The following is a 26,019-nucleotide window of genomic DNA, read 5'->3' on the forward strand; positions in this document are numbered from 1 at the left end:
AAGGATGACAAAGGACATTTGCAAATATTAATTATTTGACTTCACACATTCCTCTAAAGAAGCAGAGTCCTCTTTATTTCCTTTTTTTTCATTGATTTCCATGGAGTTTGGCTCAAGGCCTAAGTGCCAGATTTTCAAAAGGGCTCCACTCCCAATTAGGCACTAAACAGACAGATTTTCAAAAGGTTGGTGCTGAGCTCTCAAAAATCTGACCATGGTAATTTGCCTAAGGTCATATACTGTGTCAGCATTCCAGCCTAAAATAAAAAATAGGCATGCTGATTTGACTACAAACCAATATTCCCCACAAGCAGAAAGATTTGTGATATGATTTCACTGATGGCAAATCACAGACTTTGCTTAATTTAAAGTAACTGATCCTCAACTGGTATAAAATGTCATAGTTCCATGGACTTATACGGGCGATGTGACAATTTACACTAGCTAAGGATCTGCCCAAAAATGGTGCACTCTCTTCTTTTAGCCACATAAAGATTTGAGTTACAAAAGGAATGGTGGAATGTCATAATTCAGGCTAATAATCTGCAAGAGTAATGATATTGACCTAACCTACACCCAGGGTACAGGGTCAGGATAAAAGTAAAAGGGTTACATCAACCTATTCAACACATGTGAACCTAATAAGCAGATTTCTTTTCCAAATGGAAAGATTTAACATATGCTTAACAAATGAGAAGACTTGACATATGGTGCACAAAGTTTTATTGTGAAAAAAACTAGCTCCAGAAAAAGGCAATGAGTGTGCCCTTCAAATTCTATAGTTTATTATTATTATTATTATTAATAAAGGAAAACTATTGGATCAGTCAGGTTAATAAGAAAACTTTCTCTCCAGCCCAGCAAAGACTGTTTTTTGAGCCAACTGAAAATTGGAGTTTGCATTCCACAGTGGCAATCCATACAACCAATTAGCCAGCACAATTGTTGCTGCAATTTCATAGTCCTCTAGTCTCAATCCAGTGCATGGATTTGTTGCATAAAGACTAGATGGTTTTTGGCACAAGAATTTGGGGACCAAAAGAAACGAAAATTATAGTGGATTCATAAATGAAAGAATAATAAAGAAAATTAAAATATAAGGATATTATTTGGAGGCTAGATGCTGTTGATTTCTGCACATTGTACCTCGTAGTTGCTGAAGTTGGGATCTTCTACAGAACATGTTACTATGATTTTGCTGATGGCTTCCTGTAAAACTGTTTTTGTTTTCTGCCCCCGTCTAGGGCCTGGTCTGAGAACTACAAGGAAGACTGAGAACCATTCTAAAGGAAAAACACCAAAATTTATAAAGAGGAGGAAATATTTTCAGAAGATGAAAGGCAGATTTTGTGAGGATTTGAAACTCACTTACATGCCTCCTGCTGTACTCCAGGTTTATTCTGACAATCTTTTCTTTTTAGAAATTCAGACATGGCTGTGAATCTATGTGTTCCTTAAATAACTTATTCATACAACTATACAAGAAGATAATGTTTTTGGAAATTCTGCATCCAAACCAAAGCTGGAATCTATATGCCAAACACCATGATTGAAAATCCTAAGGTATCTATTTTTAAAAAAAAAGTCTACTAGAGTTTTCTCATCCTTGCAGAAAAACCAGAGCACAATTCCATCTTGATCACAGTGAAAGGGTAATTTAAAATGAAGAAAGCTGTGTAGTAACACTATACCTCACAGATGTTGGATGTCTGGGAAGCTTTCTTGGTGATTCTATCACCGAACATAATGCTAAGCCATACTATTTTATAAAAGGATGCAAACAACATATAACAAAGTCATAAAGCCATCTTCATTTTGTTACAGGATGAATCCAGGTGAAAAGCATCATGTAACTAGGCTTTATTCTTTGCCTTGTTGTCACAAATTAGAATAGATTATCATATAGATCAGGAAGATTTCTACCATCTGATTTCCTTTTGATATCCACCTTAACATTCTATGACATTTTCAATTCATGTGATTTGAAAATACTCACTATCCTCCCTGGATCAGGCCCTCGTCTTTATGGCCTCCTATGAATGTTTACATTATTCAGGCTCCAAGACGAAGCATTTTGTTGGAACAAGGCCTTAGGATTCAATTATATCTTCTGCAAGGCCCAACTATAGTGGCAAGGAGGCACACCACCCAGGTGGAAAGAGGTATGTTACTAAAAACCATGTTTTCTGCATGCTGTGAGGGAAGGGGTGAGTCACCCAGGGGCAGAGTGAGGTGACATGGCATTACTCATGCTACACCAAGATATGCTCTCTTCAAGGCTACTAGTACAGATAACTCCCCTCTCCTGCATTCCTTAGTCCTAGGAAGTAGTTTATGCCTCTATCATGTGAAGAGGAGGAGGAGAAAGGGCTACCTATACCCTTTCCCATGTATAGCACACCCAGGCACAGGAGAGATGATTTAGTCCTTAATACCATATTGTTCCTTCTTTCAGCCACCGTATCATTAAAACAGGACTTCTGCGATAATGTAACAAGGCATAGCCAACTTGAGCGAAGAGATTAAAACTAAACAATGTTTTTATGCTACCACATGACCCGTGGCTTATTAGCATATCTTCAAAAAATTACATGCACAGCATGAAAAGGCTGTTCTATTAAATATATTATTTCATGACACAGTTGCATTATAAAAAAGTATAGTAAGTCAGCCTGTTCTGCAACCATATTACTTGAAACTGAAAACAACCCTCTTTTTGGAAATGTACTTATTCATCTTGGTTAAATCAAGACAATCACAGATATACTTTTTTCCCAAATCTTTGGCTGTATTGCAATGGTTGTTTCAATCTGTAATCTCCAACTAAACATTTCCTATCCATGGATTAACAATATATTTACCAACGTGTGTCTTTTAACAGTATTTATCCAACATAACAAAATAAACTGCAATTTGTTATACTTTTTTTACAAAACATTTTATAAATATTTTTACAAAATGTATACAAAGCAATTTCAAGTGAGACATACTATACAAATGAAGGTATTTAAGCAAATAAAGTCCATACCACATTGACAATAAGTGACACATCCTCTTTAAGTGAAGTCAGTCTGTAAGGCCACCCTAATCTAAGAGATAAATTATGCTAAACTCTTCAAAGTTAAAATTTTTTTTGTAATTGCCAGTTTAAAATTTATTTTAACCTTAGGCAGTATTCATGAACATTGGAAATTATTATACTGATCCAGCAAAGTATTTTAGCATGTGCTTAAAATCAGGCATGTGTTAAAGTATTTCACTGGATCAGATTCCAATTCACACTTTATTAAAACAACATTTCATATATACGATTATTTTGTTTGCTGCATTACCAAGTACAAGTATTCCTAAAATAGAATTCAAATTAATGAATAACAGAACACTAATGATCCAACAGTAAGTTTGCAGGCCTTTGCTCAACGGATTCCTGACATAAGATGTTTGGACAAACCTTTGTCTGACCTAATCAACAATGATAAAAAACATGTCTTAATCTTTATTTGTCATTATCTATAATTCACTGCCCAGGAAAATAAATTTACATAGTGGACACAACATTTTGGTATTTAGGTTATGTATCTGCTGTACAGATGCTTGAAAGCTAATATGCTGTTTGAGACGGTACCAAGAGTGACAGGATCCATAAATGTGCATCTTTTTCTCATAAAATGTGCATCTTTTTCTCATTTACATTGCTGATACAACTTACAGCCTTCCTTTCTAGAGTGCTCATACTGGCTGAAATTAAATGAATTATACGATACATAATCCTCAGGATACACAGCCATCATTATCTTTATGAAATTTCAAAGGCAATAGGCAAAGACTATACTGTCAGTCTCATTAACTAGAAAATAGCTAATTGCCTGAGAGTCTCCTGTAATGATGCCCAGCTAGAAATTTAAAACTGGCAATACCATGTTATTATTTTAAATGTTTTACATGACATTTGGGAATGTTGGATTTTGACAAATTTGTACTTTTAAATTGGCACAAATTTTTTTAAATGGCAATTAATAATGTACAAAATATTTATATTTCCATTCACATTGAAGGGGAACTGAACATTAATTATACGTTAACTATTATTATCTTTCTCAGACTAGATTTGGTTTTCCTATGTTATCACATAATGGACTGCCGCTCAACAAAATGAGGTGCATTATAATTTCATGCGGTCAAAAGCCCAAGGGCCAAATTCTGCTCTCTTTTACACTGGTGCAAACTCCCTGGTGTAAATGATAGCAAAACCTGGCCTTTTGTTTTCTTTCCTGGCAGTTCTGGCAATCTGACTGACAACCACAGTTTGTCACAATGAGTCTCTAGATTATGATAATGGCAATCAGCAAGTTTTGAAACATGGCTGTTTATTTTTGAGAGCAACAGGGAGGAAGACAGAAGGAAAGAGAGATAGAGAGCATGCCTTAGAAACCACAACAGCTCTACCCTTCTGAGCAGACATACATGCTAGATTCATCGTGATAACAGCAGAACACTTATGTGCACAACACCACTAATGACCAAGGTAAACTATTAAAAAAGAAGCATGGGCCATAAAAGGGAAAATGTCACATATTAAAAATAAATAAATAAAATAACAAGCTTCTATTCTCGTCAACATGAACACCAGCCAAATACAAACCACACAGAGGTTTCCTTTGGCTCTAAAATGTGAATTAATAATTGTACAAGTTGAGATATGTTTTGACAATGGGATAGCTGATTAACTTTGGTCTGTACATATTTTGGTAGTTATGACTGCTGCTGTGGATGACTAATATTCTCTGACAGCAAGAAGCAGAAACAAGCAACAACACTGGCCTTTAAATTTCTCAGATTAAGGCTAATGTCCCCTCAAAGTATAAACTACTAATTTAATAACACAGTTTTCAAATAAAAGTGCTTTTGACACCTGGTCTTAAAAAACAAAAACATTTATACCACTTCAGAAAGACTTAGGTTGACTATATCCAATTATAAAAAGCAAAACCTTCTCCTCAAGAGTTAACATATATATGTATTTATATATATAAATTCATGGCTCTATCATGACTCCTCCTGTACACTTTGCCACTTACTGGCTTCTGTTCTTCTTTCCTTAGTCGACCATATATTATTTCACATCATACTGTTGTGACTAACATTATACAGTATCATTCCACAGACTAAATTCACCCACTACAGATATACTCATGTACTACTTTCTGTTCAGTGACAACAGAAAAGCACTTGAAATATGAAGTCCTATAAACGTACCGATGATATCCTTCCAACTTCAAATCCTAGAGCAGATGGATTCATTAATAAATCAGATAGACAATCATTTCTGAATAAAGGTACAATGGGTATTTAACCACGAGGTTTTCCTGGAAAGAAACTAAAATCTAGTGATTTATGGAAGGGGGAAAATTGTTGCTTCCATTTGTCTTTTTAAAGTTTTCTTGAATAAATCTGTCTTTTCATATGACTGTGATTGTCAGTATATTACCTTATTACCGAGGGCCTAGTGAACTACAATCTCATTAAATTGCAGTGTTAAACAATTACCATAAGCACTATCATTATAATACTTGAAATGTGTAGGCCCCAACAGACTGCATTCTAACAAGAATTAACTTTACTGGATATCTCACTGTAATCACAATGAGTATTGCTCTCAAACACAGAACAGAATCTAGTTTAGAAAGATTAACCTTTGACATATGTCAGGCTGTACTTGTGGTGTTATTCACATTTGCTTCTACTAAGAGAAACATAACTTGTCCATGGTACTGTAACTATTAACACTCTAAGATACTATTTACAGCTGCTTCTAAAATAGAGTCTGTTTCTACAACACCTTCACTGTGATCTGGAATAAATTTTTCCAGGCAGTTTTCTTGTGAAGCAATTGGTGAAAAGTTTGGAAAGTCTAATTCTACAGAGCCACTACCAGTAGCCTCACTTTGTGGCTGTCTCCCAGTTTTTTTCAGTTCCAAAATGTTTTTGAATGTAGTTTCTAAACTCTTACTGAGGAGTAAATCCTGTTGGGGTTCACCCGAGCCTTTCACGTTGTCAGGATGTAAAACCTCATTCTTTGGAAAACTCCTCTGAGTTTTGTCTTGGAAGGAGGAGTTATTACATATTACCTCTGAGTGAGATTCAACTGTATTCCTTGACATTTTATGTGTACCATGATTAGCTCTTGACAAGATTTTTGACAGGTCTTCAGAACTTGAAGAATTTTCACTGGTCTTGGCAAGATCTTTACCAGCCAATTTCTCTTCAGACACAGCCATGTATTGACTGTCAGGAGAACAGCTAGCCTTCTCAAACTTTAAAGCTTTAGTGAGGCTTTCTGTTTTTTTAGTAGAAATTTTTCCTTCTAGTTGTGTCATAATGTTGTTAGGCACTAAATGAAGTTTGTCATGATTTGTAGACTCTGCTGTCCTGGATTTTGATCGGTCTCTGGTTTGGATCTTGGTAGTCTGACTGTTAGAAGTCAAAGTTTTACTACACTGATGATCACTTTCACTGGACTGTGCTTCATCAGCAGTTTCATCAAATTGTTTAGAGGAACAACAAAAATCAGCCAGATAACCATCTGAAAATTAAAAACAAACATTTTAGTTTGGAGTTATTAAATATCAAAGACAGTAAAATGTAAAGAACTGCTAAGCAGAACAAGCATTCTTAAGTGACTGAGCATTAAAACCCATGAATAAATAGAAGCTATTTGCTCACATTGCCCTCTCGTGTTTGAAAATGCCTCTATTATTTACTGCCCATTTGTTGGACAACAGTACCTACTCAGAGCCTAAAGTCTTTATTGGCTGTCACAAAAACATTTGTGGCAACCCAGAGTTCAACTCAGTAGACAGTCCATTCATAAGTTGACAGCGCTCAAGGAAAGTGACTTCTGCAACTGTCAGCATTTAAGAATATTACTTCAATGGAATCATAAGCATATAGTTAAATATTTTGTTAGATCAGGGCCTAATACCTCAGATTTTGATCTAATTAACCAGTGGGCAAATTAAGTATAGTGCACTGTACTCCCAGATAAAGCCAGACACAAGCTGGACAAATTATGTCTCATGGGAAGTTTGAGTGTCTGAAACAGTCTCAGACTTTCCCCTTGACTCTTTCTATCATTGCTCTGAGCCTTATAGGTATTGGCTGTTCCAGGATTCTGAAGCTCTTCTGTCCCTACTGAAAGTTTCTGAGTAAATGGGGGATGTACTGTTTTCTGTGACAAATATCTTGTTTAATGGTGATCAAGGTAGCCAAGATGTAACTGTACTATTCTTTTTAAAACATATTATTTATTTGTAGTGAAAGTAAAACATGAAAAAGACTGGTATAAGAACAGAACTCCAGGGAATACAGCAGGGATTGAGATATATGTGTTCTTGGGTATTGGAAATACATACAAGGAATGTGCACTCATCTTATTATGACTATGGATTCTGCTTTTTATTTGCTAAGCACTGTATATCATCATGTTAGAGCTGGGCAGAAAACTCAGTAATTCATGGAGGATTTCAAGATTTTGAAATTTGATTTCATTCCAGTTCAGAATGAAAACCAAAAATTTTGAAATTGTCTGCCAAATGGAATTACCATTCTCTGCTCAGGTCTACTAGAAGTCCTGGCAGGATGCCCCAGAGCACGGGATCCTGGAAACCCCGGCTGCCAAAGAGCCATGAGCCTGGGACTTCCAGGCCTGGTTTCTAGTGGATTTTTTTTTTCAAAAATCTACATAATACGGCAGAACATTTCTATTTCAACAAATCGGAAAATTCTGACAAGAAGTATTTTACTGATATTTTTCCAAGCATTTCTAAAGCCTATTTAGAATTATACTCAAAATATTGAGTTTGAGTACAAGCTCATTTTCTGTATAATGAATACATACCAACATCTTGCTGCTCAGGTATATGGTATCAGGTTTTAAAGCATACAAAAAAACAATTACACTTAAATTTCTAAAAGTTTTCATTAGAATAAAAACCCACTACATTCAACATGAACAAAAGATACTAAAAAGTGAAATGTTATTACATTTCTGGAGATTGTTAAACCAACGTATGAACAATGAATTAGAAGATAAACTTGTTTGAAGACCTTACACTTACTAAAGGTATGCTAACAGGTAAGTTAGGGATAAGATTGCGTGCTTTATACGCAGACCTGAGCAGGAAGTGGTGCGGAGCTACACTGCCTCTGGGGGAGTACCAGGAGAGATTGTGCCAGAATTTCCCATTACGCAGATTGCTCCCTGAGTGATGGATGGTACAAATTGTTTCCCTAGTTCACAACTCCACTCTGAGGGTTAAATGCAGAGGGGAGTCGGATCCATGGCCCCACCTCTTCTCTGCCCCCTTTTGGGCAATTTGTTTATCATGAGGAGGAAGAGACTAGAAGTTCCTGATCACAGGGAAGGAGGAGAGAGGGAAGCTTCTTGTGAATCTCCATTATACTCAGGCAAGAGCTGATCATCTAAATTTAGCGCTAAATAAGCCTCAAAGCCTTTTTAAAAAATTCTTTTAGCCCTTCTTTATAGATGGTAAAGAAGCAAAAAGAACCATTTTTGTTATTGTTCCTTTGCAGGTCTCCTTTAAATGCTAAATTGATAGCCACTTGCTTCACAAGTTTACATTGTAATGAGGCCAAGGGGGCAAACAACAGAAAGGTATCACCTATATTTGCAAAATATTATGTATTATATATATGAATTTCCCCCCCCCCCAAATCTGTCCAATTCTGCTGAGGAGTTTTAGTTTTATCTTCTTTTCTCCCTCCCTGTTCTTACATTTAATATTACATAACAGAGTAAGAAGCTGTAAGAGTTATTAACAAAATATCTAAATCCAATTGTCTTTGCTGCTAGACCAGCTTTATAATAAATCCACAAATTACTGCATGCTGAAGTACAGGAAGGATCATATATGTTTTACCTGACAGCAATACAAGGACTATATCCTACATCTCCTACTCCATTAAGTAAGGTTTGCAAAATAATGAACCAAGGCATTTGCAAGCATCCTAACTATCTGAATACAATATCTAAGAGAAGACCATTTCCTAGAATATTTAATTGTCCAACTATTTGTATTTTACATTCTCTGAATGTCCTTTAAGATGAACAGAGCATCAGGATGCAACAGGAACATATACCTATACTACATAAGTGCATTTGTTGAATGTTTCTGGTTTTGTCTGTCAGCAGTGAAATGTTTAACAATGCTGGAATTTAAGTGGTCATTGGGCTCCAAAAATAACACTTCATTAAGTGAATGAGGGAATTCGCATTCTCTCAGTATTATTGTATCTGGCTGGCTGCAGACTCAAAGGTCCTGTCCACAGAAGCAACAAAATGATTGTTGCTAACCATACAAGCAACACATGATTGTTGCTAACAGGATTCTTGCATGGTTTCCCACCAGTGCACCCATTATTTTTTTCCTGAGAACAACTTTAACCTTACAATGTTTCTTGATGTAAAACATGTCAACTTAGGTTCTTAGGTCACCATAAGCCATTAATTCTGAAGCAGAAAGAGGAACTGCACTTAAAATCAACACCTCAGTTTGGCCCCTAATATTTTTAACACCTGAAGATTATGCAAATAGTTTTCTACTTCACAGTGCTGAAGTTAAACATTTCTTACCAGGATCCATTAGTGCAAGGCGCTTATCCCGGGACAGAGATGCCCTTTCTTCCTGGTTAAACATCCTGTCAATCATAACCATTTCTGCAGAGGGATTTATCCGCTGCAAAACAGAATTCCTAGAAATAACTTCATATGCTCATATAAAAAAAACAATCCCGCCACAGCTTTGGAGCATGACAGAATGGATTTTAAATAAAAATGTAGCTTTTTCTTCTTTTTGTATTCCACTCGAATTAACTTTTTTGGGCAGGGACTGTCTTTTATTATGTGTCTGTACAATGTACAATCTTGATTGGGGCCTCCAGGCACTACTGGAATATAACGCAGTTATTTATTATTTTGTAGTTGTTGAAGCTTTGTTTTAACAGTGAATCAATATAATTATACAAATAATAATATTTCAAGATGGGCTACATTATTTAACATTCACATTTGCAGCTTATTATCTAGCATGAAATAACTTTGTCAGAAAAAATACTCATGAGGAGCCCTTACTGTAGCATTTATCAACACACTTCTGTTTCCCACCTTTTTTTTTTTTTTTAAAGTTAACTCTTTGGTGCTGAAAGCTCTGCTGCATCCATTGCTGACAATGAGATTAAGCCAGGAAAAATCCATCACGAAGCACTAGAGGACTAACCCATTGCCTGCTACATTACATCTCATACAATTAAATACAACACCATGGCACACTGTTCCAAATAGCATTTCCTTTCCAATGTTATGGAATCTGAATTACTGTATATTGGTTCAAAATATAAAGGATAGATTGTTTTATATCCACCTACTCTTTTGCATGCACAATTATTTCCCAGTATATTTGATATCAGATAGCTGTCTAATGAGAGAGTCAGATGCCTAAATTATGTCAACTGTACCTACAATTATTTGTGTCCAGAAAATTCAGGATAATATATAAGACTGTTCTGAAACCCACAATATTTTAAGAAGACTTTAAAGCACACCAAGCCTGAGGCAACTATGATGCCCTGATATTCACACAATAGATCCAACATTATTATTTACATAAATGACAGCAGTTTTTCCTTTTTATAGTACCCTGTTATACCTGTGTCTGCACTTTTATTGTAAGCCTGTTTTCATATGTTTCTTACTGTCTGGGGAAGTTATAACTGTGCTGCATATTTTGCTACGAAGATGCAGACGACATCTGCCTTGCCTTCACTAGGATTTTAATAAGGGTTAGTTTAACACAAATTTTAAAACTTTTTGTTTTTACTAGTGAAGACACGGCCAGATGACAGCATTTATGCACCTTCTTAACTTTAAGAATGTGAGTAGCAAAGTCAGTGGGACCATTCACCCAGTTAAAATTAGCACATTCTTAAGTGCTTTGCTGTATCAGGCCTAGGTGACTTGTCCAAAGTTACACAGGGTATGTCTACACTGCAATGAGACACTTACGGCTGGCCCGTGCCAGCTGACTCAGGCTTGCAGGGCTTGGACTACATGGCTGTTTCATTGCAGTGTAGACTTCCAGGATCGAGCTGCTGCCCGAGCTCTGGGACCCTCCCACCTTGCAGGGTCCTAGAGCATAGGCTTCAGCCTGAGCCTGGAAGTCTACACTGCAGTGAAACAGCCCGGCAGCAGAGTCAGCTGGCACAGGCCAGCCATGGGTTTTTAATTGCAGTGTAGACATACCCATACAGAATGTCTTTGGCAGAGCTATGAATAAAGTCCAAGTGCATAGTAAAGAGAGTCTTTTCTCCCCACCATAGCCCCAGGGCAGCTTGCACCCCAAACCCCTCATCCCCGACGCCACCCGAGAGCCCTCACCCCCCACACCCAAATCTTCTGCCTCAGCCCTCCGAACCCCTCAGCTCCACCCCCACATGAATTTTATGTGCACCAATATGGAGGTGATGTCTGACACATCACCTCCATGTTGGTGCACATGACAAAATTTATTCCGCATATGCGTGGGAAAATTTAGAGGGAACACTATCTACAAGTCCAATCACTCCTACTTCTTGTTCAGCCAATCGCTCAGACCGGGGTCAGCAACCTACAGTACGCGGCTCATCAGGGTAATCCACTGGCGGGCTGTGAGACATTTTGTTTACGTTCACCATCCACAGTGGTAGCCACAAAAGAGGGAAGTAATACACCTCTGAGATCACTCTATTCTGGACCATTAAACCTGTTTTAATAAGTCATTCCAATTTGCATTAACTGATCCATACATTTCACAAAAATAATGTTTTTCTTGCTTATAAATCTTACCATTGCATCTTCTATGAGCAAACATCTGTACTTATTTAGCATAGCTTGTGTCCTTTTCAGAAGCTGCGTGGCTACAGATTCAAATTCACTGTCCACTAAAAAGACACAAAGAATACATTTAGATAATGTTCTTCAATACCTAGCACACACTAGCAAAAGTGTCTTTTCTTTTTAGTCTTTCTGATTTACACAATTTTTTCAGCACCCTATGTAATATTTAACTGCTTAAAAATTCTAATAAGCAGCAGCACAACTTTTATCATACCAAATTAAAACATAAATTACCTTTTCTTAAATCCTCCTTGGTTGGCAGTGATCCCTGGCACACATGATATGAGAGGAGTCTCTGGACTGCATCATTTAACGATCTGAATTGACTTTTATCTGGTGTCACAGCATGTGCCTGGTCCTTCTGTAACTGCTGTAGAATACTAAAAGGAAAGTGACTAATATCAATAATTAACATTCTAATACCACAAGGCTATATTACAGTTTACAAACTGACAGAATGAGAGAGGCAGAGGTTAGTAGAAATGTCTGTAACAAAACTACAAATGGAAAAAAAATGACTTACAAAGCTCCTTTTGTTAGCTGTTTAGCAGCAGGCCTCTTTTGTCCAACTGTATGAACATCCACCTAGGACCAAACCAAAACTCAATTACATTGGCATTATCTTTTCCTTTAGAAAAAATAAGTTATAGAATTTCCTTGCACTAACTGCTCATTAAGTATAAAATACTTTCAGTTGCTTCTCACATTTATTTTCTGTAGGCTTCTGTATCAATGAAAACAGATTACTTGAAGTCATTGCCATAAATGTGAGCTACCATAAATGACTCCTGCTTTGCTCATGAACGAAGTAAGCAATGGGGAAAACTATGTATCTCATCTTACATAGTCCCCCAAAAAGAAACCTACCACATAGGTAGTAAACAACACCACTAACAATGGAGTCTCACGACATAAAGAAGAAAAAATGCAATGGAGTAACTAGGGGGTGTAGCCTTAGAGCACTTTGCTGACCGACTGGATATCAAGAGCAGAGCACACAGTATTGAATTAGCAGACATCCCTTCACTCAGATTGCTATATTGATTCATTCATACTTAGAAAATAGGAAAAAGGTTTTGTTTTTAAAACTTTAAAGAGGCTCCTGGAATATCTCTAAGGAGTTGGAAGATATTCCTCTTTCCTTCCTCCCACCAAACAAACACAATATTAATTATTGTGTTTAGGATAGGGATCAATGAGAATAACATGTAGGAGCTTATTCATTAATATTTCTACACTGTTTCTGGTTCCTTATCTTAATTAAAATTAAGAAAAACGGATTAACTGAAAAATGCTCCCTACCTGCACATTTTGTTGGATAGGAGATGATCCTACTACTTTTTCCTGCTGTGACTGTGTTGTTCCTAAAGGTTGCTGGATGATTTTACCTCCAGAATCCTGTCCTATAAAAGTACACATTTAAAAAAGTCTATTACTCATGATTCTTAAAACAAACCATCACAGAATATTTGAAGTCCTGTGCTTAATCCTTTACTTGATCTGAAAATTACATATCAATAGATGTTGATACATAACAGTGTGTATAGGAGTATTGCTACTGCAGTCATGTAAGGAAATCAATACATATAGTAAAATGGTACTCAGATACTACAGTGCTGAAAACTATAACTATGTTTATAAATAAAGAAAATCAGTCTAAAATATCTAAACACATTAATTCAAAATAAGAAAAAAATCAAGTATCATCCCAAAAGAGATTCGAAAAAAGATAAATTGGAGTCTATCCAGCTTTTTACTAATACTTCCCCAAAATTATAAACTCAAGACTCTGCAGCACTCTGTGAATGAGTGACTAGATCACACACTGTTGTAGATTCAGATGGGTAGCCTCCCACCTGATTGTCTAGCTGTATAATTTAGAGGAATCATCTCAGCCCAACACCCCCACCACATGTAACACAAATAGTAGTTATATTTTGCACAGAAACATTGTGTAGAACATGTACATTCATTGTAATATATTAAATCAAAATGGACCTAGAAGTCCAGTGACATTTCCTGACGACTTAAGTCTATATTAGAAACTTTAAAATTGTAATTAGGATGGTGCCATTTCAAGAACCCACATAATATCTTCTCGCGTTCAGTGCATCACTACTTTAACTGAAAACCGATATTTACATTTTCTCTGCAAAACAATAACTGTTGATTAGATTCTAAGACATCCTGTATCAGGAAAGACAAAATGGTGAGTAGTTAGAGTTGTTATCATATGAGGATGGCTGGAAGACTCAAAGACATAATTGGAATTTTGCAGCAGAAGACCTTGGTTTGAAAGTGACTTGATATTTCTCACTTCCTTCACTTAAACACATCACATAGATGACACATTTGGATTGTGGGAAAAGATTTTTGACTGCTCATTCCAAGAATACATCTTGTCTATCATTCCAGCAAATAGAATCAGATGGCTACTAACAATTCTTGTTGGAAAAAGAGCATATGATCAATTGCTACAGAGAAAGTCTGTGGCCTCAGCATCGTTGTTCCTCAAATGGAAAAAAAATAATCGTTAGGACCCCCTATCGCCACCAATCATATGTCAGCACCTGACATAATGAAGGAGAACCCACTTCAGACGCCAGAGGGATTGGGGAAAATCATCATGAAAAGACTTTATCTGACCTGGCAACGTGTTACTCAGAAGACCTGTTAGCGGAGGTTGTCTCAAGCTATCCTGTGACTTTGATGCAGAAACTGGTGAGGACTGGTTCATAACTTTTTTCTGAGCCTGTGAAAATGCCATAGAGAAATAAAGGTTAGTCTAGTAATCACTGTAGTTTTAACAGACCTAATAACAAGGCAAAAAGGAAACCTACAACTGAGCTCAACTCTTTCCCCCACTGTGATTATGTAAAAATGTCATCAAAAAAACAAAATGAGAACAAAAACTAAACGTTCACTACATACCACTTCTTCTGAGGAGATTTCTTATTAAATTATATTTTCTCTATATAGGCCACTTTCCTTCAAAGAACTCCCTCTCCAAATCTAAATCTTCTAAAACAGTTCATCATCTGCAAGGTTAACTGTGCCATGGTAGTTTTACTTTCTCTCAGTACCAAAACAATGACCCCACACACACACCTAGAAATTAAGAGAGAAACTCAAATGCAATCATATTAATAAATTTCAATCTCAGATGAGCTGACGCACACAGCATCTAATAGCTGTTGTGTGGTATTTTAATGAAATTTGGAATCCCAACCATGAAAAATAATCATGTTGTGCTGACTGGTTGGAAATTGACTATTTCCCTACACTCCCTTCTCTTCTATACTTTGTGTTCTGACATATTAAATAATCAGATCCTATCCAACACAGTGCCAGTCAGTCCTCAGAAGTACAAAGAGTATTGATGTGTAACACATTTTCTGTGTAATTACTGGTTCTTTTATTTGTCCTATCAGCTAACAGAACTGGCAGCATCAGAATGCTGAAAAGTTCTGGGAGGCCCTTCTGCAGAAGAGGAAGGAAATCTTCAAGACTACTGTACCATGTCCCCATAAAACACAAAAAGACTATCCATCCCTACCCATCCTAATAAGTGCCTTCAGTACAGGTTTTTAAAATGCCACTGTCCTAAATATACAAATTTGAAGAGTTGCATGAGAGTACAACGCCAAGGAAGAAGATCAAGTATGGGAAGTCACCATTTGTGAGATAACTATGTAACCCTTTTTTCCTCTGGAAGTCATATCTGCATATTCCTAACTTGTGAGGGTCTCGCAAGCTGTACAAGAATCCTGGTCCAGAGAGTGGTACACTATCTAGAACTAATTAATTAAAATACAATTTAACAATAAAATAAGGGTGGTTTGAAATTAAAAATATGGTTGCGAGCACAGGAAAAAGCTAGAGCTAGTCATGGACAGGAACTGAGTTAGCGGGGGTCACACAGCCCTTTTATGACTCAGAATTTTCAGTGCCAACAAGAGGGCACTTCTGTGGCTCCAATGGACACTGCTTTTCAAAACTTCCCAAAATGCCCATCCCACAAGTGAGGAAATACAGAAGACACCTCAAAGAACAGGTAACTAGGCCAATTTATTATACTTAAGGAAAATACAAAATAACTAGCTGATTTCAGAAGTGGTGTAAATTCCCACTGTTGATCACGTGACACTAGTCATTCACTTACTGCCCCCAACACCACAAATCAATCCAGCTTGTTTTCCCCATCCCAAAACACATATGCAGTTTCTGATTCAGAGTTACACAGAATAGCACTATTTTAATTTTACTGATCACTTACTAAAGAAGGCATATTTATAAGGATTCTCTTTCACAACTGATTACATGAGAACTTTTTCTCCCCAAAGAGCTCCACAAAATTCAGCTCTTTGTAACTCTTTCAATGGTCTATACAAGAGTGCGTCTCTGCCCCAAACTTCAAAACTGAAAATCCAAACTGACTGAGACATTTAAAGCCATACTGAACAGAGAATTAAATAAAATCTGCTGCAGGGAATAATCCTGTGCTGGCAGAGAAATGGCCTAGAGCACTATATACTCTTTTCCATCTCCAATTTCTGTGGGACAAATACTGAGAGGACCTTCGCATGCATAACTATCATTGAAGTCAAAATGATCTTCAGGTACTTAGTACATGCCAGAGTTTTGCCTTATGACTCCAACAGTGTGATTTTCAAAAGTCCTGACTTGGCATAGTTCTGCTCCTGCTGAAATCAATGGTAAAACTTCTACTGATTTCACTGGAAGCAGAAATAGGCCCATGCTGAACACTTTTAAAAATTCCACCACTAATCAACAAAAGCAAGACTATCTGAATTAATGGGAATGATAGATTCATCCACATTAAAGAAACATTCAAAGAGGTTTTTTGATTAAATGGTTTCAGCAGGAATTGGATATTTCTTCAGTAGATCAACAATATTTGTTTATAAAACAATTACCATAAGCACAGTAAATTATGTGTGAATATTTTTGGAGAATACAGTATTAAAGGACACTACCTATTAATGTCCTTCCCCACCAAAGAAACAGGAAATGATTTAGAATGCTTTTGTGCAATTTTGTTGGTACTTAAAGGGTATTCATACCTGAGCAAAAGTGAACTGTTGCTGTGTTACTCCTACTGATGTGCGACTGAAAGTGCTGATAGATTTAGAAGAGGAAACTGGAAGACAATGTGATACACTCACTGAAACTTGTGTTCTATTCTGCTGTGTAAGTTGATCTCCAGTAAAATTTCCTCCTGATGCAACAGACTGAACTGGTGGCCCCAGGCTGGGATGTACTGTGCCAGAAGAACTTACAACAGTAAACCGATTAGATGCTGACATATTTGAGACTGTAGACTGTCCAGGTGACATTGTAGTAAAACCTGATCTACCTTGAGAAACACTACTTTGACTGGGTGATAAATGCAACACTGTTGGTGATGCCTGTTGTAATGGCATCTGTCCACCAACAATTTGAGAAGTTCCATGATTTACTATAACTTGACTTCCAGGAGCTGTGAATGTCTGACCAGAAACTAATTGAACAGCTGTATTCTGATTATTCAGCATCTGTCCTGAATATGAATGGTTGGCCCTGAGCATGCTTGTAGAGTTCCTGTTCAGCATAACATGCTCAGCAGATACTTGACTAGAAACCAACTGGGAAGGTTGAGTCTGAAGAAGTTGTCCATTTATGGTCTGGACATGATGAACCGAATTAGAATTGACAGAGAGACTTGTAGGTATGAGAAACTGATTTTGAGATACATGAGGCTGTCCCATAGGAGAATGGATAACAATACTACCGCCAGCATTACTAACTGTTTGAGGAGTAACTGATTTTCTTGTGTTTTGTTGATTAACAATATTAACAGACATATGAGGACCAACTACTGAATTTTGAGGTGAACTTGCTGAAGGAAAAGGAATCCCTTGTTGTACGTGATGCTGCTGTATTCCCAAGTTATTCACATTGTAAGCTGTTTGCTGACCCATCTGAATAGGCTTTGGTTGGATATTAATCGGAACTTTATTAGAATTTGGTGCTAGACCCCTCTGAATAATGATATTATGCACTGGTAAAGATGTCTGAAAATTTGTGCTGTTAAATGGGACAGTTACAGGTTGTGCTACTGGACTTGAATTTGAGTTACCAAACAGTGAGTTACCATTAGGAGTTTGTCTATGAACCAAGAGTCCGCTACTCATGTTTGCAGGTGCCTGCTGTCCACTGCCTTTCAATATAATCTGAGATCCATCAAGGTTGTTAATAGTCATCATGGAAGGTTGATTACTAAATGAACCAATTAGCTGTATCTGCCCCGAACCACTAATCTGACTACTATTAGACAAATGCTGGCTGGGAACACTAATTCCCACATGTTGCATAAAGCCATGTTGCACACCAACTGTATTGCTTGCAAAAGATGCTCCAACTGGTTGCTGTACCACTTGAGTAACTCCTATAGGTTGCAGCGTCTGACCTGAGTAATTAGACACATTAGAAGCCTGAGTAAAGGATGCTGATGAAGAAGGATGAAGCTGAGCTTGTGCAAACTGTTGGCTAGAACCTATACTGGCATCCAGATATGCCTCTTCTGCCAAAGTCTGTTCAGTAATATTGGCCTCCTGTAAGGACTTCTGAAGAATATCAAAAGGCTGATCCTCACTGAGATCAGGTAAAGGAGAAGATTCAAGTTCATCTTCAAGAAACTGAAGGCTACTTGACAGATGTAGTCCATCACTAGGCCCCTCTCCAAGCTGATTGCTTACACCTTTGATGGAGGATTTAGGATCAGTGTTCTGAAATGAAAAACAATAAATAAATTACATTGCATTTTTTAAATAATGTAAGATACAAACTGTTTCCAATTAATTTTTTCCCTGCAAAGAACAAAGCCCCTCTATAATACATCCTTGTAGCTACATATGCACAGTGAAGATCAACCCGTGCATAAGGCCAGCACAAAGCTCTTGCACCACTTATGCCCTCAAAACAAACTGCTGGGGCAGCACTGCTAAGGTGCAAAATTCAAATCTCAACCCACTCAAAGCCAAGATGTCTTCAAAAACTCAATTCCTTTTTGGCCCATGATAAATGCAAGGTCTGGGTGTGAAATTCAGACAGTTTCAGATTCAAGGGTAGAGAATTTTTTGCTTTGGATGTTTCACATAAACATTGTGAAAACTGCTGCATGACACAGTTGTCATATTGGAAATCTCTCAGACCTCTACCTTCAGTGTTTGCTTTCGTCCCCCTTTCACTGATTGCCACACCACTTCATAAGTATAATTTATTTATTCAATTCACATTTGTGTCTGCCTTTTACTGAAGCTAGCTTATTTTATGAAAGCATCTCTGTCATTTTGGAATATTGAGGGATAGTTCTTGCTTTTTTATTAAAGGTTTTCAAAAAAATTAACAGAAACCTTACAACTTTACCTGTAAAACTATAATATACAGTACATGCATGAAAACATAAGGATTAAATCTGGCACAAATACTTTATCAGCACTTCAGAAACATCTAAAATTTAGGGGCCAGATTCTCTGCTGTGTGCACCTTCTATTAGGTACAGCAGATGGGGGGCTAACTGAAACCTGGTTATATCTCCCAGATTCTCTGTCCACATGAGAACAGCCTGGTGTCTGTTCTAACATGTGCCAGTTGACTATGCTACCCAAAGGATCATCCACCATCTGGGAATTATGCTCTGGCCACTCCCTGTCCATGTGCGGGGAGTCAGGTCACTGTGGAGCAGTGGTGGCAGCTGAGGGCATATGAGAGGCTGAAAACAGAGCTCAGTGAGTGACATGGGCAAGCATTATTTAAAATGAGTATAAAATGGCTTTGAACAAATTCAGGCTGGAGATCAGAAAGAAGACTGTTTCTAACCATCAGAGGAGTGAGGTTCAGGAACAGCCTCCCAATAGGAGCTGTGGGAACAAACAACTTAATTAGTTTTCAGAGAGATCTGGACCAATTTATGCATGGGATGTATGACATGATTGCTTGTGATGGTGGGGGATGGGGTTCAGCGACCCTGAGAGTGCCTTCTGGTTCATGTCAGATATTCTTAAAAGCTCAGGCATCAGCTGTCACCTGTAGGGGTGACCCAATGTATTCTGGTGTTGGTTTGGGTATTGTGATATTGGTTTTTGTGGGTTTTTTGTTTTTCTTTTTTGTCTCCTTTGAAGCAGCAGATGGCCATGGCTGGAGATAGGATCATGGATGGGACTCCGGGTGGTACTGATAATTCTCTCTCTCAAGTGGTTGTCTGGCTTGTTAATGCTCATATACTCAGAGGCTGGTTGCCCTATGTGGGGTCAGGAAGGAATTTTTCCACAGGTCATACTGGCATTGACCTTGGGTATTCTTCCCCATCCTCTGTGGTATGGGTGCATGGTCAGGTCCATGTGGGTGTATTTCACTTAATATCCTGCCACTGAAGGGTCCTTTGGTACTGGTGCATCTCAGTCCCTCCTACTCTCTGCTGGTGGTTTATATTAGTTTAGTGTCCTGTGGGCCTTAACACCTTGGTCTAATTTCAGCCGTTGGGCTTAGTGTGCATGTGTTGGTGGCCTGTGATACAAAGGTCAGACTAGATTGATCTGGTAGTCGCTCCTGGCCTTAAATCCTATTACTCTAAATGGGAGTGAGGGAAGAATGCAGGATATTGCCCCATGAACCTACAGCCAAAAGCCATCTGCCCCAGCTCCCACTGCCCTCCCGGCTACTGGCCCATCACAAACATCTCAGGCTGCAGCAGGCTCTCTGCCTTTCCCAAAGCCCCTAATGCAGGGGTGGGCAAACTTTTTGGCCTGAGGGCTGCATCGGGTTTCATAAATTGTATGGAGGGCCGGTTAGGGGAAGGGGTCATGGCCCAGCCCCCACTCCTATGTGGCCCCCCCCGGGACTCCTGCCCCATCCAACACCCCTGTTCCCTGACAGCTCCCCCAGAACCCCTGCCCCATCCATACCCCCCTGTGCTCCCTGTCCCCTGACCACCCCAGGATCCCTGCTGCCCCATCCAACCCCTCCTCTCACTCCTGACAGCTCCCCCAGGACCCCTCTCCCATCCAACCACCCCTTCTTCCTATCCCCTGACTGCCCCCAGAACTCCTGCTGCCCCATCCAACCCCCCCCCCATCCTTCCTGACTGCTCCCCCTCGGGACCCCTGCCCCCATTCAACCCCCTGTTCCCTCCCCGACTGCCCCTCCCCCTGACCACCACCCCAAATGCCCCTGCAGTCTATCCAATCCCCCCTGCTCTGTGCCCCCTGAAGCACCAGTAGCTAGTGGCGCTATAGCCACGCCACCCGGCTGGAGATGGGCCATGCCGCCGCCACCACCACGCAGCACAGAGCACCAGGTCAGGCCAGGCTCTGCAGCTGCGCTGTCCCAGGAGCTCACAGCTCTGCTGCCCAGAGCACTGCACCAGTGGCACAGCGAGCGAGCTGAGGCTGCGGGGCAGAAGGGACAGCAGGGAAAGGGCAGGGAGCTAGCCTCCCAGGCCAGGAGCTCAGGGGCCGGGCAGGATGGTCCCGCAGGCCAGATGTGGCCCACAGGCCGTGGTTTGCCCACCTCTGCCCTAAAGGATCACTCCTCCCCCCAGACAATTCAACTGCCCTCAGCAACACCCACTTTCCCCAGCGTCTCCTGACTTCCCTTAATACCCTGTTTCCTATGGGCATCTCCAGTTTCTGAGACACGCAGAAAATAGGCTCCTACTTCCCCCATTCCTGCAATCAGCAGGACCCAAGAGAGCTACCAGTGACTGTCACAGGAAAGAAATGTCACACATTGCCCACTTCTCCCATGAGCACCTTCCTGCTTTCTCTCTGATATGTGGGAAGAGATCCTAGACAAAAAAAACATAGCCATGACTTTGCTCTTCTTCATGTGCCTCCTTAAAACTCACTTCTACCATGATGTATACAGGGAACTGCTGTCTAATAAATGGCTAGATAGGTGACAAATTGTGATCATTGTTCCTGGCTAGCTGAAAATTGTGCACATCCTAAAACCATTTTCCCCACTTTCATCCAACCACCGTGTTTGTCTTATCCTCCTGTCACACCTTTGTCTTTTAGACTGTAAGCTGTTTGGAGTAGGGAATAATGTCATTTGCTACGTGTTTGTACTGCAAAATAAACGTTAATAAATAAAATAAATATAATAAATAAATAATAAAGGGAGGGGATGAGGACAATTTGCCTCTATAAAAACTGCCACTACAAAGAAGTTACAGGTGCTTTAAACATACATTCACAGTTTTCAGTGTCTAGATGTGCCTATTTTATGTCTGTTATTAACATTATTAACATCTACTCCATTTAGCTGTATACAGGACAAACACTATGATGAAAACGTGTAATCACAATAAATACACATTTTCTCTTCTGAATACTTACATTGGAGTTGGCGAAAATTGAATTAGAATTGGCTGCAGAGTACCCTGCATTAGTCAAGTCTTCATTGCTCTGTTAAGGCACAAATGTAGTAAAGTAACATTAAACTAATAATAAAGTAGTCACTAAAGTTCATGTAATTTTAGAGTAGTATAGTAGAATACTACTTACAGATTTACTATTAGGACCATGTAGAAAATAATTCAGTGCCTGTGGATCTCTTAAAAAAGAAACAAAAAAAGTTATCACTAAGTACTTACATTTGTTAAAAAAGCATAATTAAGACAAAAAGCAATAAAAACCTTGAGCCAGGTGCTCCCTTCATGTAAATCAGTGTAGCTCCACTGACTTCCATAGAGCTATGCCAATTTACTCAGCTGAGGATCTATCTTTTTTGTTTTCAGCAAACCATGTTAATATGTAAATTTATATTTTTCACCTTTTTTTTTTTTTAAAAGAGGCTTCCTCAAAGACAGGAATTCTCATCATTACATTTCAGAATTTCAGGAGTTTACAAATATTCATTACTCCAAAAACATCTAAATATCACTTTACATGTTTACTTCCATTCTATAGGCCACTACTGATTACACCATCTGTTAAATAAATACCCAATATTCTATAACACAACAGAGTTTGCATTAAATGGACAATCAATGGTTTTAGATCAAGAAATGTAATCACTAAAATACAAATAATCTCCTCTATTGCCTGCAAATTGGTTAGTGTCCTGATAAAGAGCCACCATATTTAATAATTAAATATTTAAGATGTTTTCTTGCCAGTCTATTCATAAAAAAGAAAATTTTCTCAACTACAACATCATTATCTTCGCTGGGGGAAAAAGTTATATCTTTTCCAAATGAAATCAAATGTATAACTGACTACATGCATTTTTCTTTTGATAACTTGATAAGAAAGGCCATACTGGGTCCATCTAGCCCAGTATCCTGTCTTCTGACAGTGGCAAATGCCAGTTGCTCCAGAGGGAATTAACAGAACAGGTAATCATCAAGTGATGCATCCCCTGTCGCCCAGTCTCAGCTTCTGGAAATAGAAACTAGGGACATTATCCCTGACCATCTTGGCTAATAGCCAGTGATGGACCTATCCTCCATGAATTTATCTAGTTCTTTTCTGAACCCTGTTACAGTCTTGACCTTCACAACATCCTCTGGCAAGGAGTTCCACAGGCTGACTGTGTGTTGTGTAAAAAAATTATTCCTTTTTTTTGTTTGTTTTAAACCTGCTGTCTGTTAAGTTTGTTTGGTGAACGCTAGTTCATGTTTTATGAGGAGAAGTAAATAACCCTTCCTTATTTACTTTCTCCACACCAGTCATGATTTTATAGACATTCCTCCTTACTCATTTCTTTTCTAAGATGAAAAGTCCCAGTTTTATTAATCTCTCCTCATATGGAAGCCACTCCATACTCCTAATCATTTTTGTTGCCCTTTTCTGAACCTTTTCCAATTCCAATACATCTTTTTTGAGATGGGGTGGCACATCTGCATGCATTCAAGATGTGGGCATACCATGGATTTATTTAGAGGCAATATGATATTTTCTGTCTTACTATCTATCCCTTTCTTAATGATTCCCAACATTCTGTTGGCTTTTTTGACTGGATGTTTTGGCCGCTGCACATTGACTGGATGTTTTCAGACAATTACCCACAATGACTCTAAGATCTCTTTCTTGAGTGGTAACAGCTAATTTAGACCCCATCATTTTATATGTATAGTCAGGATTATGTTTTCCAATGTGCATTACTTTACATTTTTCAACACTGAATTCCATTAGCCATTTTGTTGTCCAGTCACCCAGTTTTGTGAGATCCTTTTGTAGCTTTTCGCAGTCTGTTTGGGACTATGTTGACTTAACTATGTTGAGCAGGTTTTCCACCTCACTTGTTTACCCCTTTTTCTAGATCATTTATGAATATGTAGAATAGGACTGGTCCCAGTATAGACCCCTTGGGGAAACCACTATTTACCTCTCTCAATTCTGAAAACTGCCTATTTATTCCTACCCTTTGTTTCCTTTCTTTTAACCAGTTACCCTCCCATGACAGCTTACTTTGGTTAAGAGCCTTCAAGATACTCTTTCACTGAACAAAACATTAATACACAATTAAAAAAAGAAGTGCAGCTAGATGAACTAAGTATTTGCAGTTCAAGCGTATTAAAAAAAATACATTCATGCAATGCAAATCTGGTAGTAAAAATTCTCAAGGTATGCATACAAACATGTGACTTTAAATTACAGGGATTACTTTGTAGTTATTGCTAAATATAGCAATTATACAATTATTTTCTTGATACACCCATTAATATACACATTCAATTCAAAAAGTTACATGACCTCTTTGGTTTAACAGAAATAATCTTTATTTGTAAATAGTACTAATAAAACATTCTGAAAAACATTTTTATGGATCTCCCCAATAAACACCAGAGTCAATCTTAAAATTTCCCTCTTCTTTCTTGATCATCCTAAAAGAAAAACAGAAAACAAAATAAAGACACCTCAAGTCTCCATATAAGTTTATAGCACAAGCTCACAAACACCAAGAAAATCATACTGCTACTACACATGTGCCCTGTTTAGCCAGTTGCACTCTGTGCCTCTAGAATAGGGCTTTAATTTAGTATGAGAACATTTTCATGGAATTGGATATCTGATTCATTCCTACTCAGCTAATTGTCATATCTATTTAAATCAAGCCTAATTAGCTAGAATAAATAACTACAGTTGGCTTTTAATTAAACTAGATTGAAAATAGGGGGGAAAAAACTGAATATTTTTCAGAATCTTCATAAAGTACATTCCAGTTCAAACTCCATTGCAATAGTACGACTAAATAGTGATTTTTAACTGTAAAATACAGAGCTAATCTTAGAATGGACCTAATTTGTTTCCAGCCACTTGTTCTGCTAGTTACACTAATTAAAGAAATGCCTTTTATACTTATTTTAATTTAAATGGGATTTTTTTTTAAAAAGGGGGGTGCGGGAAACCTAATTCCTGTATAAAGTTAATATTAATGCATATAGTATAGCACTGGGCTCTGCAATCTAGCTGAAAAAGGTGTATAATGAGTTCCAATGATTGGAAGAGGAAAATTCAGGCTAGAAATTTTTAATAGTGAGGGTAATTAACTATTGGAAGAACACTGCTAGGGACTTGGTGGATTTTCCATCACCTGAAGTCTTAAAATTATGACTAGATATATTTCTAAAAGCTATGCTGTAGCTCAAACAGAAGTTATACTATACACATTTTAAACATATTGCATGATATACATGAGACTCAGGTAACATCTAGGCATCTAAGATCTGATTCTACTCACACACACTACAACCTTCACACTATATTTTTAAGAGAAATCTCATTTTCAGTACAGATTACAGAAAATGAAAAGGAGAAAGGCTTCACTGTCTCATTCATACATGGACACATTGGGCTTATGGAGTTTTGCTGATACAGGACTAAGACTTTTACTATCAATACTGCTTACCAGCTTTTGTGATCATGACAAATTTAAATGTTGATGTTTTATCATCATCCTAGCTAACAATCCTTTCTTATAACTTTTATTATTTCTAAAAATAAATCCACAAAGATTAGAAGACACTTACCAAACTGAAAGATTTAATGGAGACGAACTTC

General features: G+C 38.0%; 1 protein-coding gene across 6 annotated transcripts in view; it reads right to left on the reverse strand.

Annotated features, from left to right (window-relative positions):
• Nucleotides 1-2,764: 2,764 nt before the first annotated feature.
• The window catches only part of BICRAL (BICRA like chromatin remodeling complex associated protein), a 69,224-nt gene continuing 45,969 nt past the window's right edge, over nucleotides 2,765-26,019 (reverse strand). For all 6 annotated transcript variants that reach the window (XM_050951779.1, XM_050951777.1, XM_050951776.1 and 3 more), the window contains exons 3-12: nucleotides 22,519-22,567; nucleotides 22,351-22,419; nucleotides 17,035-18,738; nucleotides 14,597-14,702; nucleotides 13,253-13,353; nucleotides 12,474-12,535; nucleotides 12,185-12,330; nucleotides 11,900-11,994; nucleotides 9,653-9,755; nucleotides 2,765-6,583 (exon numbers count right to left, since the gene is read on the reverse strand). In XM_050951779.1, the coding sequence (XP_050807736.1) occupies nucleotides 5,781-6,583; nucleotides 9,653-9,755; nucleotides 11,900-11,994; nucleotides 12,185-12,330; nucleotides 12,474-12,535; nucleotides 13,253-13,353; nucleotides 14,597-14,702; nucleotides 17,035-18,738; nucleotides 22,351-22,419; nucleotides 22,519-22,567 (3,238 nt within the window). In that variant the 3' untranslated portion in view covers nucleotides 2,765-5,780. The remainder of the gene's footprint in view (nucleotides 6,584-9,652; nucleotides 9,756-11,899; nucleotides 11,995-12,184; nucleotides 12,331-12,473; nucleotides 12,536-13,252; nucleotides 13,354-14,596; nucleotides 14,703-17,034; nucleotides 18,739-22,350; nucleotides 22,420-22,518; nucleotides 22,568-26,019) is intronic.

The sequence above is a fragment of the Gopherus flavomarginatus genome, chromosome 4 (genome assembly GCF_025201925.1).
Source record: "Gopherus flavomarginatus isolate rGopFla2 chromosome 4, rGopFla2.mat.asm, whole genome shotgun sequence".
NCBI classification, from domain to species: Eukaryota; Metazoa; Chordata; order Testudines; family Testudinidae; genus Gopherus; species Gopherus flavomarginatus.